Source organism: Gouania willdenowi, chromosome 14, assembly GCF_900634775.1.
Source record: "Gouania willdenowi chromosome 14, fGouWil2.1, whole genome shotgun sequence".
Classification (NCBI taxonomy): Eukaryota; Metazoa; Chordata; class Actinopteri; order Blenniiformes; family Gobiesocidae; genus Gouania; species Gouania willdenowi.
Genome location: NC_041057.1, coordinates 36,287,893 through 36,308,906, shown reverse-complemented (window position 1 = coordinate 36,308,906; position 21,014 = coordinate 36,287,893). Strand labels below are relative to the sequence as shown.

At 37.1% G+C, this 21,014-nt stretch overlaps 1 protein-coding gene across 1 annotated transcript in view; it reads left to right on the top strand.

Moving 5' to 3' along the window:
• fez1 (fasciculation and elongation protein zeta 1 (zygin I)) overlaps window positions 1-20,609 on the top strand; it is a 39,929-nt gene extending 19,320 nt beyond the window's left edge. The window contains exons 3-10 of the mRNA XM_028467454.1: window positions 1,656-1,737; window positions 4,520-4,606; window positions 4,907-5,069; window positions 6,272-6,582; window positions 12,938-13,018; window positions 16,659-16,734; window positions 19,727-19,792; window positions 19,888-20,609. Coding sequence (XP_028323255.1) covers window positions 1,656-1,737; window positions 4,520-4,606; window positions 4,907-5,069; window positions 6,272-6,582; window positions 12,938-13,018; window positions 16,659-16,734; window positions 19,727-19,792; window positions 19,888-19,904 — 883 coding nt within the window. The 3' untranslated portion in view covers window positions 19,905-20,609. The remainder of the gene's footprint in view (window positions 1-1,655; window positions 1,738-4,519; window positions 4,607-4,906; window positions 5,070-6,271; window positions 6,583-12,937; window positions 13,019-16,658; window positions 16,735-19,726; window positions 19,793-19,887) is intronic.
• Window positions 20,610-21,014: the final 405 nt, after the last annotated feature.

Below are 21,014 nucleotides of genomic sequence, written 5' to 3'. Positions count from 1 at the left end.
CTCCACTGTACCTTCTCCACCGTACCTTCTCCACTGTACCTTCTCCACCGTACCTTCTCCACTGTACCTTCTCCACCGTACCTTCTCCACTGTACCTTCTCCACCGTACCTTCTCCACTGTACCTTCTCCACCGTACCTTCTCCACCGTACCTTCTCCACCGTACCTTCTCCACCGTACCTTCTCCACCATACCTTCTCCACTGTACCTTCTCCACCATACCTTCTCCACCGTACCTTCTCCACCATACCTTCTCCACTGTACCTTCTCCACCGTACCTTCTCCACTGTACCTTCTCCACCGTACCTTCTCCACTGTACCTTCTCCACCGTACCTTCTCCACTGTACCTTCTCCACCGTACCTTCTCCACTGTACCTTCTCCACCGTACCTTCTCCACCGTACCTTCTCCACCGTACCTTCTCCACTGTACCTTCTCCACCGTACCTTCTCCACTGTACCTTCTCCACCGTACCTTCTCCACCGTACCTTCTCCACCGTACCTTCTCCACTGTACCTTCTCCACCATACCTTCTCCACTGTACCTTCTCCACTGTACCTTCTCCACCGTACCTTCTCCACTGTACCTTCTCCACCATACCTTCTCCACCATACCTTCTCCACTGTACCTTCTCCACCATACCTTCTCCACTGTGCCCTCAATGATGTTGTTCCTCAAAGGGATGACGACTCCTCCCAGGATGGTCACCAACGCCCCGGACCCTGCTCCAGCCATCAGCCCACCCCTTCTGTTACAGCAGCCCATGTCAGTGCCCGTCTCCCTCCTTCCAGCCTTCAGTCAGTCACACCTGGTGGGTGTGAACCCAGCTCAGGGTTTAGTCCAGGTTTAACCTGAGAGTCCGGCTCAGTTAAGCCTGGTTCTAACTGGAACAGCCATTTCACCAACGAAAAAACACCTTGGTTACCATAGTAACACAGTCCGTGGGTCAAACCTGCTCCTGACCAGGTTTAATCTGCTGAGTCACTCTTAATGAAACCATGTCATCATTATTAAAGAAGTCATTTAGTGATTCTTTAAAACACCTAATATAGATCTACAAAATATCAATTCCATAATTTCAGTTTTGGATCAAGATGTAGAGAAAGATTCTGATAAAAATACAGTACAAGACAAAACAGCAGCAACAGATAAAGGCAGGGAGGGAGCAGAAGATAAAAATAGTTATAATGATATAATGATATAATGTTATAATGATATAATGTTATAATGTTATAATGATATAATATGAGGCACACGTCACTCAGCCTGTGATGAAATGCTGATGCGGAGTGAAAGGAGTTCTTTGTTAGGAAAACAAAGGAGATTTCTCCTCTATCTGCATGTGACACACACACACACACACACACACACACACACACACACACACACACACACACACACACACACACACACACACACACACACACACACACACACACACACACACACACACACACACACACACACAGATCAGTATTATTTAAACTCTGTAGCTTCTGCTTATTGTTCTTCATCACCTGCTCACTGAGCTTCATCATTGGTTCCATGCACTGATGATGATGATGATGATGATGATGATGATGATGATGATGATGATGATGATGGTGATGATGATGACACACTAAACCATCCTATTGTTTCCTCTGTGGTTCTCAGTGTGTGGGATGCTCTGACTGATAACTACATCTGTACCTGGGACGACCCTGAGGGACTCAACGGGAACCTTTGTGAGCAGGAGGTACAACTCACTCATTAACTGAGCTTTAACTTACACTGTATGATTCATATCTGAGTTATTGTTTATTCTATTTAAATACTTCCACTCATTTATATTTAAATAATCACAATATAAGTTTTGGTTTGAGATCTTTTTAAGAATGATCTGTGTTTTGGAAAACAAAACGTTTTGACATTCTTTCAGACGTGTTTTAGTTCAACCAGCCTATGTTTATTCCTCAGCATATATATATATATATATATATATATATATATATATATATATACATATATATATATATACACACAAATACAGTTGGACAGAATCATTTTTAATCCAGGTACAGATGACAAGACATTTGTTAAAAGGTATTTTTTTCTTTAAAAGTTATGAAGTATCAGATCAATACAAACACGTTTTATAGTTTTGTGATTGTCATCTCAAAAAGTAGCGTAATATTTATAGCTAGAACGTGTTTCTTATTTAAATACTACTATTTTATTTTAAATATGTGATGTGGTGACCCATAAAATATGTAGAACTCCAGAAAATTGAGTTGATGTCTTTAATATTTCTGTTTTATTGAGCTGATCAAACTAAAGTCTCTCTAACCCTGACATGGACGTTATTACTCAACTGCTGAGTTCTTTCACTGACTGTACGCTCAACCAACCATGACTGTACGCTCAACCAACCATGACTGTACGTCAGCAGCTCTATAATTGGACGTCATCAATGACATGTTGAGGACACTGAGCAGGTCTGACCTCTCAGAGCTGGAGAAGATGACGATGGAGCTGCATCACACACAGCGTCTAGTTATGAGGAAATATCATTTACTTTAACTATCATTAGAGGTAAATAATTACATTAATGTCAAACTAACAGTTAACATCATGTTTGAACACTTCACCACAGGATGATTCCTCCTGAGAAGCTGTTGGACTTCTTCTGTTATATTCTGATTTATTCTGACTTCTACAGCTGTTAGCATCTGTAAACTAAACTCCAAAATAAAGGTCTCATAGACCAGGGACCCTCCAAAATAAAGGTCCCATAGAGCAGGGACCCTCACTGTAGCTGAAGGTGGTTGAACACAGACATGAACATTGAAGAACAGTCATGTGGAGACAGGACCATCTATAAGGGGGAATAAAGGAGAGATTTTTGGGGTCCATCCATAAAGTCAGTAAAATGATGGTCCATTGTTCTATGAATCTGTGATAACCACATTTATTTATTCATCTGAATAATATCCACTGTTATCCAGGAACGTTTATTATTATTATTATTATTATTATTATTATAGTCATCTTAAAGATGGAAATCATGGTTTTAATCACTAATAAAATGGTTCAAAGTGAATAAAAATGGTGGAAAAGGAGGTGAAATGTGATTTTAAAAACCACAGAAATTGTTAAAAATTGTAAATTAAAGTGGATAAAAACAGACAGAAAAAGTGGTAAAAAGGGATCAAAGTGTTAATATTGGGTTAAAAGTGGTTGAAATGTTCCTTGATCTTGTCTTTCATGTTGGGTTTTAAGGCTCACTGTATTTCTAAAAAATATTTCACTAAGAACAAATGTGCAGGTAGCCTTGGTCTATGTATTATTATTGGGCTGTAAACTGTAGATCACTGATGGTTGGAGAAATGCTTATCCAGGTAAAGTCACCTCCTCAACACCTTCATGGCTGATAATCAAACAGGATCTTTTCAAACCCTCTGTTCTTTGAGAATTTGGTACCAAATACAGAAATCATTTAAATCACCTTAAACTTCAGGTTCTACGCCTGTTTTCTGCCACCATGCCTCCCCCCTCCCTCCCTTACACATAACACTTTCAGACTCTGGAGGAATAAAGGCATCATCACCATCACAGACCTGCATATTAATAACACTTTTGCCACCTTTTTACAATTGAAAGAAAAATACATACTTATTTAACTTTGTACTAATCGTTGTCCACCTTTCTTTTATGTTTACTGTAGAAACCTTGTACTTTACTGTCCGAGGCTCATGACACAGACTGTGATCTTTTAACAGTTGGTGTTGATTCCTTAAAAATGTGACTGATTGTAAGACATTTTATAAGAGCATGTCTCTGTTGTTGTTTAGTTTTATTCTCTCCCTGCTCTATGTTTCTTATTTTTCTAATTCCTCTTTGTCTTACGGGTTTTTTTTGTCAATGTACTGTATGTTTAGAAAATTGAAAATGTATAAATAAATGTAAAAAAAGAAATGGAGGGAGGGGGGTTGGACTAATGTAATTTAAAATGTAGGAACAATGAGTTTAAACTGGTAAATAATGGACATGATAAATGATGAATGTGGTTAAATTGGCAAAAATAATCATGAATCTGGTGAAAAGAGGTTAAAAGTGACAATAATGGGTCAATATGTGTGACATTAGGTGTAAAAGTGGTAGAAAGTGTTTATAAGTGATGAACATGTCTGGAAACTGGAAAAAATGTGTAGAATTAAAATGTGATGTAGAAGTGTCAGAAATGGGAGAAATGTAGCAAAAATACATTAAATGTAGCAAAAATACATAAATATGGGAATAAAAAGTGATGAAAAAAGGTTAAAATATGGTGAGTTTGGTGGAATTGTAGAAGAATGATAAAAATAAGTAAAAATGGGCTGAAATTGTTCAAAACCAAACATTCTTAATATCTTAAATGCATCTGGTGACCCCCTCCAAGTGTCTCGTGACCCCAAATGGGGTCCTTACCCCAAGGTTGAGAACTCTTTCTATAAACAGTCTTTATACATGATGTTTACCTTCTCTGTTTTTTTCTGCAGATCCACGAAAAAGAGGAGGAGGAGATGAACGAGAAGAACGATAATGCTAACTGTCTGAATGAGGAGCTGCTCGTCAGCGCAGATCAGGTGTTTATTTATTTATTTATTTATTTATTTATTTATTTATTTATTTATTCAAACTACAATAGTGACAACCTCAACTACAGGCTGTGATCATCTTAGGATTTATAGATTTTTATTTGTCATCATGTACATGATGACATAACATCCACAAGTTCCCTGTTAAGCCATTAAATTAGTGTTTTACACACACACACACACACACACACACACACACACACACACACACACACACACACACACACACACTTTAGGTGTCACACATCATTGGCCAATCACTGAGCTTCTCTCCCATGTGCTGTGAAGGTCATTGAGGAGATCGTGGAGATGATGGAGAACTCTCCTGATCCTGGAGAAACTGAGGAAGAGGATGAAGAGGAGATCTCTTCTTCATCCAGGACCAACCCCTCCCTCCTGGAGGAGATCAGACAGCTCTCAGAGGCCTCCAATAACAACTGTTCTTATGAAGGTACACACACACACACACACACACACACACACACACACACTGAAGAGCCTCCATGGCTGATCATGTGATCAAAAACTAAACAAAGTCGTTTATTGAAAGTGTGTTTAGTTCCAGGTTACAATTAGTTCCTGCTCTATATCTCTATATCTATATCTAACGCCGTCTCATCATTTAATGCTCTTTATATTTAGGTTCTATTTTTAGGTTCTCATTAGATATATAGATATATAGATATATAGATGTATAGATATATAGATGTATAGATATATAGATGTATAGATGTATAGATATATAGATGTATAGATGTATAGATGTATAGATAGATAGATAGATAGATGTATAGATATGTAGATATATAGATGTATAGATATATAGATATATAGATGTATAGATGTATAGATAGATAGATAGATAGATGTATAGATATATAGATATATAGATGTATAGATATATAGATATATAGATGTATAGATGTATAGATAGATAGATAGATAGATGTATAGATATATAGATAGATAGATAGATAGATAGATATATAGGTAGATATATAGGTAGATATATTGATGTATAGATAGATGTATAGATGTAAGATAGATACTTTATTCATCCCCAGAATGGTCATTATTACTTTCTTTGTGTTTATTGTTAATGAAGAAAGGACTTTAAAGTCATTGTTTCATGATAAAACAAGCAAATGATAAAACATTTCAGTACAAATAGAGAACTTAATGATCGTTCTGACATATATGGTTAATGTTTATAGTATAAGAGAACATGTAATATAATGCCAACATTTCTCAGCCTCTGAAATCAGCTTCAGTTTTTTCCTTTTTGTGACGTCGTTGGGTGGACTAGAGTTCTACTTCCTGTTTCTGACACTCAATAAGTTTCCATTCAGAGCTGGGATTGGTCCATACCTGGTATCAGTGGATAGATATGGTTCTCCATAGTCTGAAAATGTTCTTCTGGTGGAGGTAGAGTCTGAACTGATCCTCTGGAGGTAAAACAAACACTTTTTGGAAACAGTGAAACACCTACTGAAAATGGAACTGGAACAGGCCCACCTGTCATGTCTTCATTCCACACTTTGAGAACCACTGCACTACAGTAATGAGGCGATGCTGATAAAAACATGCTGTATCTTGTGTGTTCTGTGTGTTAGTAAAACCCTGTACGCCCCACATGTCTCGTCCCTACCCCAGGCCTGAGCCTGATGCCCAGCTCAGCCCTGATGGAGCTGCTCCGGCGGGTGGAGTCGGCTATCTGTGAGTACTCAGACGAGCTGGTCAGTCAGCTAGCCAGACGCGACGAGCTGGAGTTTGAGAAAGAGGTGAAGAACACGTTCATCACGGCACTGATGGAGGTTCAGAACCGTCAGAAGGAGCAGAGGGAGAGCAGCAAACGCAGACGTAGAGACAAAGCCCTCAGTCTGCAGGGGACAGGCACAGCGCCCCCTACTGGAGGGTCCCCCATTACAGCTGGACGCACAGAGAAGACTGGGATGCCCATTAAGGTGAGACTAGGAACCATGGGCGGAGTTTGAGGTGGTTTCCAGGGGGGGTAAAATATAAAATTAAATTAAATATATAGACCATCTAGAGATTGGCCACAACCACACAGTGTGTAACAACATATACAATAATGATAAAATGATTAGTAACATTATTGCTAATGTTGACTCATGGTAACGTCCATCGTCCTGAATACGGGTCAATATGTATGTTCTCACTTATTCACACTCTATAGGAATGAAATGTTTCTCTAATACAGCATAATTATCACAATTATCATTTATTTATTTATTTTATTTATTGATTTATTTAACAGGGACAGTGTACATTAATATACAGATAAAAAATGTTTTATCTGTAGTCCCTGGACAGAATGTTCAAATATTACCCTCAAAAAATACCAATTAAAGGAAATATACAATAAAATATACAGTGAAAAATGTAGCTTCATAATAACATATCACAATTCCATTTACATATTAATAAAAAGCAGTATTTAATAAGAGACAATCATCAGATATTAAAAAACAAGTAAAATATATACCGTTAGAAAGTTTAGAATCTTCTGTTTTTAAACATATAAACCGTTCTAAGACACAACATCACAGAAACACTTAGAAGACAACAAATGTTGACGTAACCAATCCATCTTTAAAGTGATGTCATCTCTGACTGAATCTATATTTTACATCTACAGTGATCTAAAATATTCCTCAGACATTAAATAATCCAATGAATTCCAATATTTAGTCCAAAACACAGTAAAACTGCTGTAAAATAATAAAAGGTAACGTACTATTTAGAAGAAGAAAGTAGCTCCGCCCTGATTTCTTCTTCCTTTTTTTTTTTTAATCTCTGTGAAGCTGAACGTGTCATTAAAAAATTACCATTTTTACATTAATGTTGAAAATTCATGATAAAATATTTCTGCTTCATTTTTACTGCAGTACCATAATGAACTGCTGGGGGCAGTGTTGCATCAACATTTACATTGTGAAGAACAACAGAAGAAGAACCAAGTCACATGACTCCAGCTTATATTTTTAAAAGAACAACATATGTATCTATACAGTATATATTTTGTACAGTCACTGTCTTTTATGGCACTTACAACATTTGTATTTTTTCAAATGAATTTGTGAAAACTGTAATGAAACCTTTTGACCACTGGGGGCGGCAAACTGTGTGTATGCCAGGAAGGTGAAGCTGACTGTAAAGACTCTCAGATCAATTATTATAAGAAACATCTTCCAGGAAACATCCTGTAGTGAACCATCAAATAAGAACAGTAAGAGCTTATTAATGAGCTGTAGCAGGATATACTGCATCACTCTGTGTTAAAGACATTTATAGAGAATAATCCAAATAAACACAGAACCATCGTCTGATGTCAGCAATAATAATAATAATAATAATAATAATAATAATAATAATAATAATAATAATAATAATAATTATTATAATAATAATAATAGTAATAATAATTATAATAATTATATTAATAATAATAATAATAATTATAATAATAATTATAATAATTATAATAATAATAGTAATAATAATTATAATAATAATATTAATATAATAATAAAGTATAATAAGTAATAATATTATAATTATATTAATAATAATAATAATATAATAATAATATAATAATATCATATAATAATATAGTAATAATAGTAATATAATTATAATAATAATATTCATAATATTAATAATAATAATAATAATAGTACTAATGTAATAATAATTATAATAATAATAATATAATAATATAATAACAATAATAGTAATCATAATGTAATAATAATATAGTAATAATATCATAATAATAATATAAGTAATAATAATAATAATAGTAATAATAATAATAATAATAGTAATAATAATAATAATAATAATAATAATAATAATAATAATAATAATAATAATAATAGTAATAATAATAGTAATACACTTTATTTATATAGCACTTTTCAAACCACATGTTACATAGTGCTTTCCAAAGGCAGCGATACATTAGAAAATAAAAAAATGAAAAGAGTTTAAAAACAGAAACATAAAAAAGTTAGAAAACACATGGCCCATAGGTGAGTGATGAATTTGGCCCAAATATCACAAAAGAAATATGGCCCACAGTTGGTAAATACTTGGCAAAGTGCCAGTGGTCAGTCCATTAATGAACCAAAACTGGTCCGTATACAGTATGATGCTACAGATGTGGCCCAGTCGTCTTAAAACATAATCAGGCCAGTTTTGGTTGAAATATTGCAAATAAGCATCCACTTATCTTAATGTGAGCCTAAAGTACTGTATATATACATATAAACATGGCCCAGCTGTCTTTGGGAATCAACAATTCTGGTGTATGCGCCAGACCAGAAAACGGAGTGTATGCCAGATGTGGCCCACATGTGGCTCAGTACTGTTTATTTGGCCTGTTCTTGGCTGACATCTGGGATTGTGATGGCTTGGTTGGGCCCACGTTTTTTCCATGCGGCTTCTCTCCTACCCCTGCCTTCTTGGATTTAACTGCCCAGATGAACGAGCTGGTTCTGGCTGGCACAAGACTAACACCCCACCCTTTACCCCACCATGGTCAATCTGCACCACCCATCCCTCCTCGAAGATACCAGGCTCAGGATCACTCTTCTCCTCAGGCCAGATGTGTTCAACTTAGAGCGACACAGGTCTGATGTGTGCTGGGTCTAGACTGCAATAGCTCTATGTTTAGGAACAACCAGAAAAAGTCAGGGCCCTATGGAGTTAATGCAGCTTCTTTAATTCCTGTGGTGACAGGTAACACAGGTAAAATTGTGAAATTAAAGAAAAGCAAAAAGCTTTATAGAGATCAAAATTTGACTCCTATAACATGTCATCCAAAAAGTCCACCAGTGTCTCCAGTAAAGTTTTTAAAATTAGCTCTTCTTAATGTTAGATCTCTTGTTAACAAGTCACTAATAATTAATGATTTTATTTTGACACATCACTTGGACTTTTTATTTCTTAATGAAACATGGTTGAATGATGGTATCAGTAATACTATTCTCAATGAAAGTTCACCACAAGACTTTATTTATTTAAATAAGTGTCGTACTTACAGGAAGGTGGTGGAGTTGCTGCCATTTTTAAATCAATATTTCAGTGCAAAGAAATAACATTTGGTGATTTTATCTCCTTTGAATATATGTCATTCTTACTGAAGGGTGATTCAAGAGTTCTGTTTTTAGTCGTTTATAGACCCCCAAAATATTCTGGAGAATTCATGGATGAGTTTGCTGAACTGCTGTCAGTTGTATGCACTGAATACAACTTTTTAATAATAACAGGTGACTTAAATATTCATGTAGACAATAACATGGACAATACTGCCAAAGAACTGTATGCTTTAATGGATACTTTTGGTCTTACACAACATGTGACTGGTCCGACACACACTCAAGGTCACACTTTGGATCTGGTTATCTCTGAAGGTGTTGATATCTCTGCTGTTGATGTAAGAGACTTAGCTCTATCTGATCATTTCTGTGTCTTTTTTGACCTAGAGACTGTAACATCTGTTCCCCCTAGTTATGTGTGTTTAAAGAAAAGGTACATAAATGAGAACACAAGTGCACAGTTTATGGAAGCCATAGCAATGACACCAACATTGAGTGCTGAGACAGTTGATGATCTTCTGGATGAGTTTAATAGAAACGTCTGTAATGTCATAGATGTGGTGGCTCCAATCAAAACTAAGAGAAAACCAAACACACAGAAAACACCTTGGAGGAGGACTGAGATAATGCAGAATTTGAAATCTGACTGTAGAAGAGCTGAGCGTAAATGGAGATCAACAAAACTCCAAATTCATCTAGAACTATACAAAATAAGTCTGCGAAAATTCAATGATGGCTTGTTCAAAGCAAGGCAGCAATACTTTTCTGAAATTATTGCCAAAAATGTCAACAACTCTCGCACGTTGTTTTCTGTAATTGAAAAGCTCACAACCCCCCCAGATCAGATAGCCCCTGAATTACTGTCAGCTGGAAAATGCAATGAATTTGCTGTATATTTCAATGAAAAAATACAATCAATAAGGTCAAACATCAGAACAAACCAGCAAAATCACAAAAAGCTTGAACAGCTTCAACCACTGAGGGATGAGTCAATTACAATGTTAGAGTTTATTACAGTGAACCCAAAACAATAGAGGAAACTGTTCAGCAGCTGAATCCATCAACGTGTTGCCTTGACACAATACCCTCAAACTTCTTTAAAACTGTTGTAAAGTCAATTGTCACTGATCTGTGTCAGATAATTAACTGCTCATTCCAATCAGGCACCGTACCAAAATCCCTGAAAGTAGCTGCTGTGAAACCGCTGTTAAAAAAGAGAACACTGGATGCCTCTATACTGGCTAACTATAGACCAATCAGCAACCTTCCATTCATGGCCAAGATCATTGAGAAGGTGGTCTTCAACCAACTGAGTCAATTCTTAACATTCAACAAAATATTTGATAAATTTCAGTCAGGTTTTCGTTCTCATCACAGCACAGAAACTGCTCTTATCAAAGTGATCAATGACATAAGGTTGAACACTGATTCAGGAAAAGTATCTGTTCTCATTCTGTTGGATCTAAGTCTGCATTTGACACTGTAGATCATACAATTTTGTTGCACAGATCGCAAACATGGGTCGGACTAAATGGAAAAGTAATGCAATGGTTTAAGTCATACTTGGAGGAGCGAAGCTATTTTGTAAGCATTGGAAACTTTGAATCTGACAGATTACCAATGTCCTGTGGGGTTCCTCAGGGATCTGTTCTTGGACCTCTTCTGTTTAACCTTTACATGCTTCCTTTAGGACAAATTTTACAGAACTGTAAGGTTGATTATCAGAGCTATGCAGATGACACACAACTATATCTATCACTGAACCCAGATGACCATGGTCCCATTGAGGTGTTGTGTGACTGTTTAGAAAAAGTAAACTGATGGATGAGTGAAAACTTCCTTCAACTAAACCATGACAAGACGGAGGTGATTGTCTTTGGTAACAAGGAAAAGAGGACTGCTGTCAGCAATTATCTTGAGTCTCGATCTTTAAAAGCTAAAGACCAAGTCAAAAACCTTGGTGTTCTGATTGACTCAGATCTTACATTCAGCAGTCAGATCAAATCTATCACAAAAACAGCCTTCTACCACCTAAAGAACATCTCCAGAGTGAAAGGTTTAATGACTCAGAAAGATCAGGAGAAACTGGTCCATGCTTTTATCTCCAGCAGACTGGACTATTGTAATGGTCTTCTGACAGGAATCCCCCAAAAGAGCATCAAACATCTACAGCTGGTTCAGAACGCTGCAGCTCGGGTCTTAACCAGAACAAAGAGGTCAGAGCACATTACTCCAGTTTTAAAGTCTTTACACTGGCTCCCAGTCAGCCTCAGAATAGACTTTAAAGTTCTGCTGCTGGTTATAAATGTGTGAATGGGTTTGGTCCAGAATACATCAGTGACATGTTGGTCAGGTATGAACCCAGCAGGTCTCTCAGATCTATGGACACAGGTCAGATAGTGGAGCCCAGAGCTCACAGTAAACATGGTGATGCTGCTTTTAGTTGTTATGCTGCAAAGAAGTGGAACAAACTGCCAGCGGAGCTGAAGTCAGCATCCAATGTGAACATTTTTAAATCAAAGTTAAAGGCACTTTTTTTCTCTACTGCATATGATTGAGAGAGAGATTTTTTGTCATGTTGTTGATGTAATGATGATTTTACTGATGATTTTAATTGATTTTACTGATGATTTTAATTGTTCTTATTGATTTAAATGTTCTTATTGATTTTAAACAATTGAATGTTTTATCATGTAAAGCACATTGAGTTGCCTTGAGTATGAAATGCGCTATATAAATAAATTTGCCTTGCCTTGCCTTGCCTATGTGGGCCAGATATGGCCCAGAAAAATATTGCTATCTGGGAAGTGACTTTAAAATTCAGCAGACCAGATCTCTTCATTCCAGAGTGTTGGGGCCCAGACAACGTTCTGTCCCCTTTAGATGTTAGTCGGGCCCGTGGAACAGAGAGCAGACCTTTGCTTGAAGATCATGCTGGTGTATACGGTACTAACTGTGTGAGCTTTAAAGTAATCAATAACATCTTAAAATAACATACTAAAACATACTGGAGTTCAGGATGATTTTCATCGGTTTATGGAATTTTGACTGATGCAGGTAAAGGCTGTTACAGTCATTTAAAAGAGAAGAGATGAAAACATGTAAAATACCTGTACTTACTGTGTATTCTAGGAATATTCCAGCCATGCTTAGTTGGATTAACAAACTAATCTTTATGTTTGTGTTTTTCCTGCAGCGTTTCAGCATGGAGGGTCTGTCCAACATCCTACAGACAGGCATCAGACAGACATTTGGAAGCACAGGGAATGATAAGCAGGTACAGATCTCTAAAGAACGTCCATCAGCACCTACAGATGTTACATTACACCACATGTTTACAACTCGTAATAGAAAGATTCATATGAGAGTTAAAGGATAACATGACCTGTCATTTCATGTCATTTAACAAATGTCCCACGCACTTTGCTCTAAAACAACGTTTTTACCAATAGTTCTGGTATTATTTAATATTCACACTGTAAATATTTACTTTGATCTGATCAACACTTTATAGATATGGATAATGTAGTGAGGGGGGTGTGTCCTTATTATTCTTCCATGTTCATCTTCCAATATGTCTGTAACTCCATCACATAGAAAGGTAAATATGGTATAGTAATAAGCTCCTCCTACAGAAATAGATCTGCTATACATCCTATCTGGTGGACATGTCAGCTCCTCTAAATAGTCACTAAGTCAGTGTGTGTTTGGGTCTGGAACATGTTTGGGTCTTCAGTAAACTACTTAGCATATGTCTCAGCTCCCTGTAATGTGATCAGCTTAGAGCTATGAACATAGACTGTTCACATCACTAATGATTAGTCACAGATATACATTGGTTCTAGACTCACACAATCTGGAAATATGAACATATACTTTATTTTATTTTTTTTACTATTTTCATCGGCCCATAACTACATGTGGGAATGTGAGAAAAAATCTGATCTGTTTTAAGTTATAGTATAACTTGTATAGTATAGTTGTCACTTTAACGCGTTAATTGCCATTAATTAATTACAGGAAAAAATAACTCATTAAAAAAATGAATAGAGTTAATGGCTTCTTTTTTTTGCAGCGGAACCTGGTTCCCAGTATACCCATAAATAATGATGCACCGGCTACAACGGTAGAAGTTAATGACTCTTTGAATGTGTTCATTTTTAATTTTAAAACTAAAGCCCAGTTCTGTGCAAATTGTGCAAGAAAGAGTTTGTGGATCAGCGGAGGTCTGCTAGCCTCCAGTGGAGCTTTTTCACCTCAATGCTAACTGTGTAGCAGCTAGCACGGACTGCAGTCCTTTGGATGCTACACTAAACCGCGCAGACCGTGTCACTCATACAATCCACACTGACACTCAGACAGGGTTCAGAACCAATAATAAATCCATGAGTGACAAATGAACAAAGTCAGTGATAAATGATTGTAGTGACAGTCGACCACTCTGTGGTAGAGGATGTGGGCGGGGCTACTACTACTAGAGTGATTACAGTACTTTATTTTGTGATGAACAATGTTATTTTTGATGTGCTAATTTACAGCACTGTAACTGATACATCTGTTTTATTTATTTTATATTATCTGAATGAGAGAAAAAACTACAAGTTTGGTGTTCAATAATTGTGTTGATCAGAAAATGGTTCTTACTGTTTATAATGTGCTAATTTATAGCACTATATTTCATTTATATTTTCTATTATTTGTAGATTGACTAAAGTACACATGAATATTTCCCTGATGTTCTAAACCAGTGATTCCCAAACAGGGGTACATGTACCCTTAAGGGTACAGGAGTACATTGCAGGGGGTACTAAATTAAACAATTAATTTAAAAATAATCAGGAAATGTTCCCAGTTCCTTTTTTTTTTGGGACAAATGATTGTACTATCGCTCAATAAAATACTATATTTTCTTGTAATTGATTGAAATAACTATTATTTTAAGCTGCAGAGGCCATTTTATCACAGTTCTGACAATAGGATACAATAATTAACTATATTTAACAAAGGAGATTTACATACTGTTAAAGTAAAACCACATAAAAGTTGTAGTTTAACTGAATTCCACTCATTGTTTTGAATTTGTAGTTAAAGCATTATGGAACCAATGTTCATGACACATTGAGGGGTTTAGGAGAGCCCGCTGTTCAACAAATGAAAAAGTTATATATATGAAGAAAAAGTTATATACCAATATATGAAAAGCAAAGGGGGTACACGGGACAACAAAGATTGGGAAGCACTGATCTAAACTAAAGGTGTCAGCAGATCGTTATAGTCTCATACAGAGAAATGGAAAAGGTTGAAGTTTGTTAAAAACAATAAATGACTTTATAAAGACGCAAATGTTTTGATCTGTCATAATAATCTCATTATTAGGGCGTTTCTCAGCAATTTTTAGGTGAGATTAAAAAAGAGATTAATAAGATTAGTTATTCACAGAGCATAATATATTTCATCTATTGACAGCACTACATATAAAGGTTACTCTTTATAGGGGAATAAACTACTTTTCTTTATGTGGCTTCATTTTTATTTTGGACCTCAACTTTGTGTTATTTCACCACTGGTGAATATTTGTAATTCTTTACATGAGGTTATTGTAGCTGATAATCATTCATTATTTATTAGTTTTTGACTTTTGGACCTAATGTTTTATCCTGATTAAGAAGGAGAAAGTTACGACTCATCCAGGATGTGATGTCATTAAGACAAGCCTGGAGTTTTAATAACTGATGAGTTTCATCTGATTTCATTGAGAGATAAAGCTGTGTATCATCTGCATAGCAATGGAAATGTATATTATGATGACAATGTTACCTAGTGGAAGCATATATAATGTAAAGAGTATTGGTCCTAAAACTGAACCTTGTTGAACTCCATGAATAACTTTGGCTTGAGCTGAGGAGAGATTATTAACATGAACAAAGTGGGTCTGATAGGTAGGATTTAAACCAGGGATGCCATGGTTACAGCCTGTGATATACTGTACATGCGATTGTACATCACATCCGGCCCGTGGTTGATAAGGGAGAGCATTTATTTCTTTTTTTAAACCTAATGTTTTATGTTTTGTGTGTCCACCAGAACACAAAATGTGAAATAAACCATCCTGTTGTTTGTTTGTGGTCTGTGTAAGTCTGATAACACAGAGAAAATTTCCCCGTTTCAAATTTTCTACATTTGTGATGTCACACGTGAAATCAGGAATCAGTGTTGCCAGATCAGATGAACAATTTCCAGCCCAATCACATCTTAGAACCCAAACACAAACCATGGATCTGGCAACACTGTGTTTGTGACACAGTGTGACTCAGCAGTTCTGACTGTCACCATGAATGGATTATTCCTGTAATCTCTACATGAGACGATGACAATAAAGTAACGTAGCAGCTCCACTAAGTGTTTTTGCTGTTGAAGCTGCTGTTGCTGCACGGTGCATACACTTCATCAAACACTGTTTTTCTGACTCACAATCACAATATCTGCTTAAATATCCATGTGTTTTACTGTAATGTGCAGCTTTTTGGCTGAAAACAACAACATGAGTGTGTGAATAGCAAAATAAAGTCTCTAGTGATCAGCTGTTGTGTGGAGTCTATAGACACGCCCACTCATATATGGACCTTTAATTTAGGTGGAATCCATCAGTTGTTCTGTTGCTGCTGACTCAGCTACAGCTGAGCTAAGCTGGTGAAAGTTAAAAAGTATCTGGTTTCAACAAGTAAAATGTATCTGAAGAAGGTTTGTCTCCTCATTTATCATAATCCTGTGTGATACGGGTGGGAGGGACTAAAAGGGGTGGGGTTAACTGACGTAGGCTGTACATATATATACATAGATATGGGTGTGTGGAAATGTGGTGGGTGATAATTTATCAATCTGAATATATCATTTCTTCTTCTCCTCCTCCACATCAGTATCTAAACACAGTGATTCCATATGAGAAGAAAGCAGGTCCTCCGTCCATTGATGACCTGCAGATGCTCACAAATAGTAAGTACACACACACACACACACACACACACACGGTCTGAGTTCACATCGTACTAAGATTGTATATACCCACACATGCACACTACCGAAAAATGCATTTTTGCTAAAAAAAAATTAATTCATTTTTGTGTATTTTTGTTTTCAAAGTGAACAGACGTGTTTTATTTGTTTATTGAATTATGTTGGGGTCAATGAGCTCCATTTGAAGCACAGCAGGGGCATCTTGAACATCAAGGGGGTCTAAAAAAAGTGTCTCTGTGTGTCTTGAAGTCTGAAAATCTGTGATCAAATTCCTCCTGTAGCTTCAAAATAGCATCAACGTACTTTTCACCACTGAATGGTGGGCCTGCATTCACAAGTGCTTTGCATGCTGGGAAATGGCAGAGGTTTGTCTGAGAGAGTTGGGCTTTCCATAACACAAGTTTAGTGGAGAATGTTCTCACGTTGTCATAGCAGCACTGACCAGCTGCCCTGGCCTTGTTCAGTACTTTCAGCTCATGCGTGATGTCAACAAGAAAAGCTAAGTCCATGAGACATTTTGGATCACTTAGCACAGGAAAAGCCACTCCATCGTTCTCCACGAAGGCTTTTACTTCTGCTCTCAACTCAAAAAATCTCTTCAAGATGTTTCCCCTACTGAGCCAACGTACCTCTGTGAAGTAACGCACATCCTCATATTCTGACTCCATTTCCTCTAAAAAAGCACAGAACCTGGACCTGATGTGGTTGATACATTTCACAACAACAGACATCACATTGTCAAAGTTCAGGTATTTGATGCAGCCATGGCCTCCTCCACACCGTCCTCTTCCAGTTTTCTTTGAACAAGTGGCATCAGTCCATTTTTCCTCCCTGTCATTGATGGCGCTCCATCAGTTGTTATCCCAACAAACCTTTTCCATGGAAAACCAGCTTTCACACTGGCATCACACAGCTGGCCAAATATCTCCTGAACACTGGTCTGACCATGCATTTGAATTACTGTGAGGAACTCCTCCATAACTTCAAAAACACCTCGTACATATATAGTGATCTGAGCATCTATAGCCACTGACTATGCAACAAAACGTTTGGCTTTCTCACACAATTGGTCAGAAATATTACTTGACAGGTCAGAAATACACAGAGTTAGCAGAAAGGCTACACTGACCTCTTCTCTGGATAGACGATATTTACAGCTTTTAATATGCAATCATCTCACTGACCATGTAGCTACAGTAGCTTCAACTGCTGCATTATTCTCTTAAATAAACGTTGTTGCTTCAGTAGACATGTTTTAAGATGGGGAACCTCTCTCTTCTCCCTGGTGTTCTTCAGCATGTCTTGCACTGACGTTTGAGGTTGTATTCTTTGTGCACCCCAACTTTTCCTGTGCAAATAAGACACGTTGGGCTGCTCATGTGCTCAACAAAGAAATATTTTATCTCCCACTTTGCCTGAAATAGTCTGTGTTCATCACCAACCTCTTCACTGCAGATTTTGAACATAGAATAGAATAGAATCAACTTTATTGGCCAAGTTATGTAAGTTATACACACGAGGAATTTGACTTGGTGAACTGTTCTCTCTCTAATAATGTAAACATTAAATAATAACAATTAACTAGAAAAAATTATAAACATAAATATAAACAGTAGTTAGACTAATATGTGCAAAACTAAATAAAATAATATAACAAGAGAATAATAATAATAATAACAACAACAACAATGCAGTAGTGCAGTGATGAGTAGTGCAGGTGAACATTCAAATTAAATATTATGTACATGAACATTCTCAGTGACAGGTTGATCCAGGGTTGTTATGTTTAGTTCCAGATTATTTCTGACACTCTTTGACTGAATATGACATGTTGTTGGCTAATTGCTGTTTCTCTCCTAATAAAGTTTTTATTTCAAGCAATAAACCTAAAGTCACATGTTTAACCAACCAGACGCACAGTGAACGTCATTTCTGTTTTTTCTTCCTGCAACAACACAGCAGATAATGCACCACTCAGCAGAAATTATCTTTCTTTTTGTGCTCAATGTTCATGTATTTTGTGATGACATGAACATCGTGACATTTGTAGATGGTAGAAAGTACAGAGATACAGAGCGTAAAAAATGTGATCACCAGTGGGGCGTTTACTATCCGTCGGGACATTAGCCTATTATAGCTGATATAAACCATGGGACGTTATTTACTGGTTTATATTTTCTATGATAACCTCATGGAATCAGCTGTACGTTCCAGCCAACACAGATGTTTCATTGACTATAACCAAGGTGGGTAGGTCCCCTATGAGCCCCCAGCCTCAGAAGTGGAACGGCGGGTGTGAGCTGGCTGGGTGGGCGGCTCCATTGGAGGTGTGCTTCCCTTGGTGACATCATCAACGCACAATGCTGTAAAGTGCCATTCATATTGTAACAGACTATTTAACTGAGTTATGATCCACGTTGTGGTTTCTCATTACATTTGAAGCATCGTTACGTTCTCTGTCAATGTTTGTCTTTGTTTACATGTGTTCTGCGTGTTGATTGGCTGGGAGGCTGGGGAAGGGCGGGCGTAAGCGGAGGAGTACATTCTGTTCCCACGGGTGTTCAGTGAGAGAAATGACGGAGTATGATGGTTCTGTTTTGTCTTTATTGTTTATTTTGGCGTCGACTACGACCTACAGTTGTCAGGTCGTAACGACTTCCATTAAAAGTTGATACAGTAAACCTTTGATAACGGCTCGAGTCACGTCATTACAAGATTTTATAAAACACACGGACCGCACCAACATTACATTTTCACATTGTCCTGCGGGCCACAAATTATTGTCCCAAGGGCCGTGAGAACGAGACCTCTGGTCTAGAGTCAAACTGAGGCCTTTGATTCAGTAATAAACAATAATCTTCTTCTTAAGGAATAAATCTGGACAAATTAACACAAAATGTGTCACAAAAACAAAAAAGAGCCCAAATGTATGTACATACTGTAAACTGTTAATGTGTGTTTTTTCGTGTAGTTCTCTTTGCCATGAGGGAGGACAGTGAGAAAGTTCCCACACTGCTGACGGACTACATACTGAAAGGTAACCATGACAACCATCATTTCTCTTCTTTCCCACATATTTAAAGTATTTTCTAAACTAACATGTACCACACTGCTGTGTTTCTTCTTTTCCAGTGTTGTGTCCTACCTAAACCGAGTAGGAGATTCTGTCCCTTTGGCTCCTCCCACTGCATGACCCCGCCCCCTCCTGCACCATCCTTTACCAACCATGGACCCTCGTCATCATCATCGTACTCACTGCCTCTCGCTGAGCTCACCTGGTCTACAGATCACTGACTGGACTTCATTCACGGAGCATGACATGTTAGCATTAGCATTAGCATCAGCTCTCTGGAACAGGGTCTCACTTTATTCACTCGTTCCTTTGATACGTTACGACCTCAGTCAGAGCATCCCAGTCATACTGCCTCAGTAATTTATTAAAACCATTCATTGAATATAAAAGCCATGCACCTTGTTCTGCCAACTCAGTACTGTAGCTGTACACTAATAAATCAAACCAATCAAACTCTACGGGTGCAGTTCCAACATCTCCCACTAGGTGCTTTTATTTGATCTCTTGCAATTTCTATATCCTGTTTTATTCTCACTTCAAAATGAAAGGACATATTCAATGTCAACAATAATGGCAGAGGTTTGGTTTTAATTAACGTGTCGTCATAGCAGCAGGATTTTATTTGTTTTTCTAATTTTATCCACATGGAGGACGGTTCGCTGAGAATGAGAAGCTGGTCAATAAAGGCCTGCATATGTGCATATTTATGACTTCTGTCGGCCCATTTAGATGAATGTGACATTGATAAATGCAGATTCTAATAAACTCCTCCCTAACAGAGGCTGTGTTTCTCTTCATTATTAATATCTAGTAATATAAATGGTATCTTGGAATGGAATAAAAAAACATCATATGTAGGCGTGGCCAATGGGTGTTGGTCCAATGATGAACATGTTAATGTTCCTCCACTGCACCACCTGCTGTTAGAAGTGAGGAGCTTCAGGCCTCTGACACCTTCACAATAAAAGCACAGAGCAGGTCAGTGAAGCATCCATGCAATAAGGCATGAAAAAAATAATAATACAAAAAAACTCACATTTTGGAGGTAAAAAATAAAAATGTAAACATTTCTGTCGATGATTTCTACCTCTGCAAACGTCATAAAGTGGGTCATAAAGTCAGCCACTGTGAGATGACTGACAGGCCCCGCCCACCAGCTCATGTGTGCTGCGCATGCCTCTGCTAC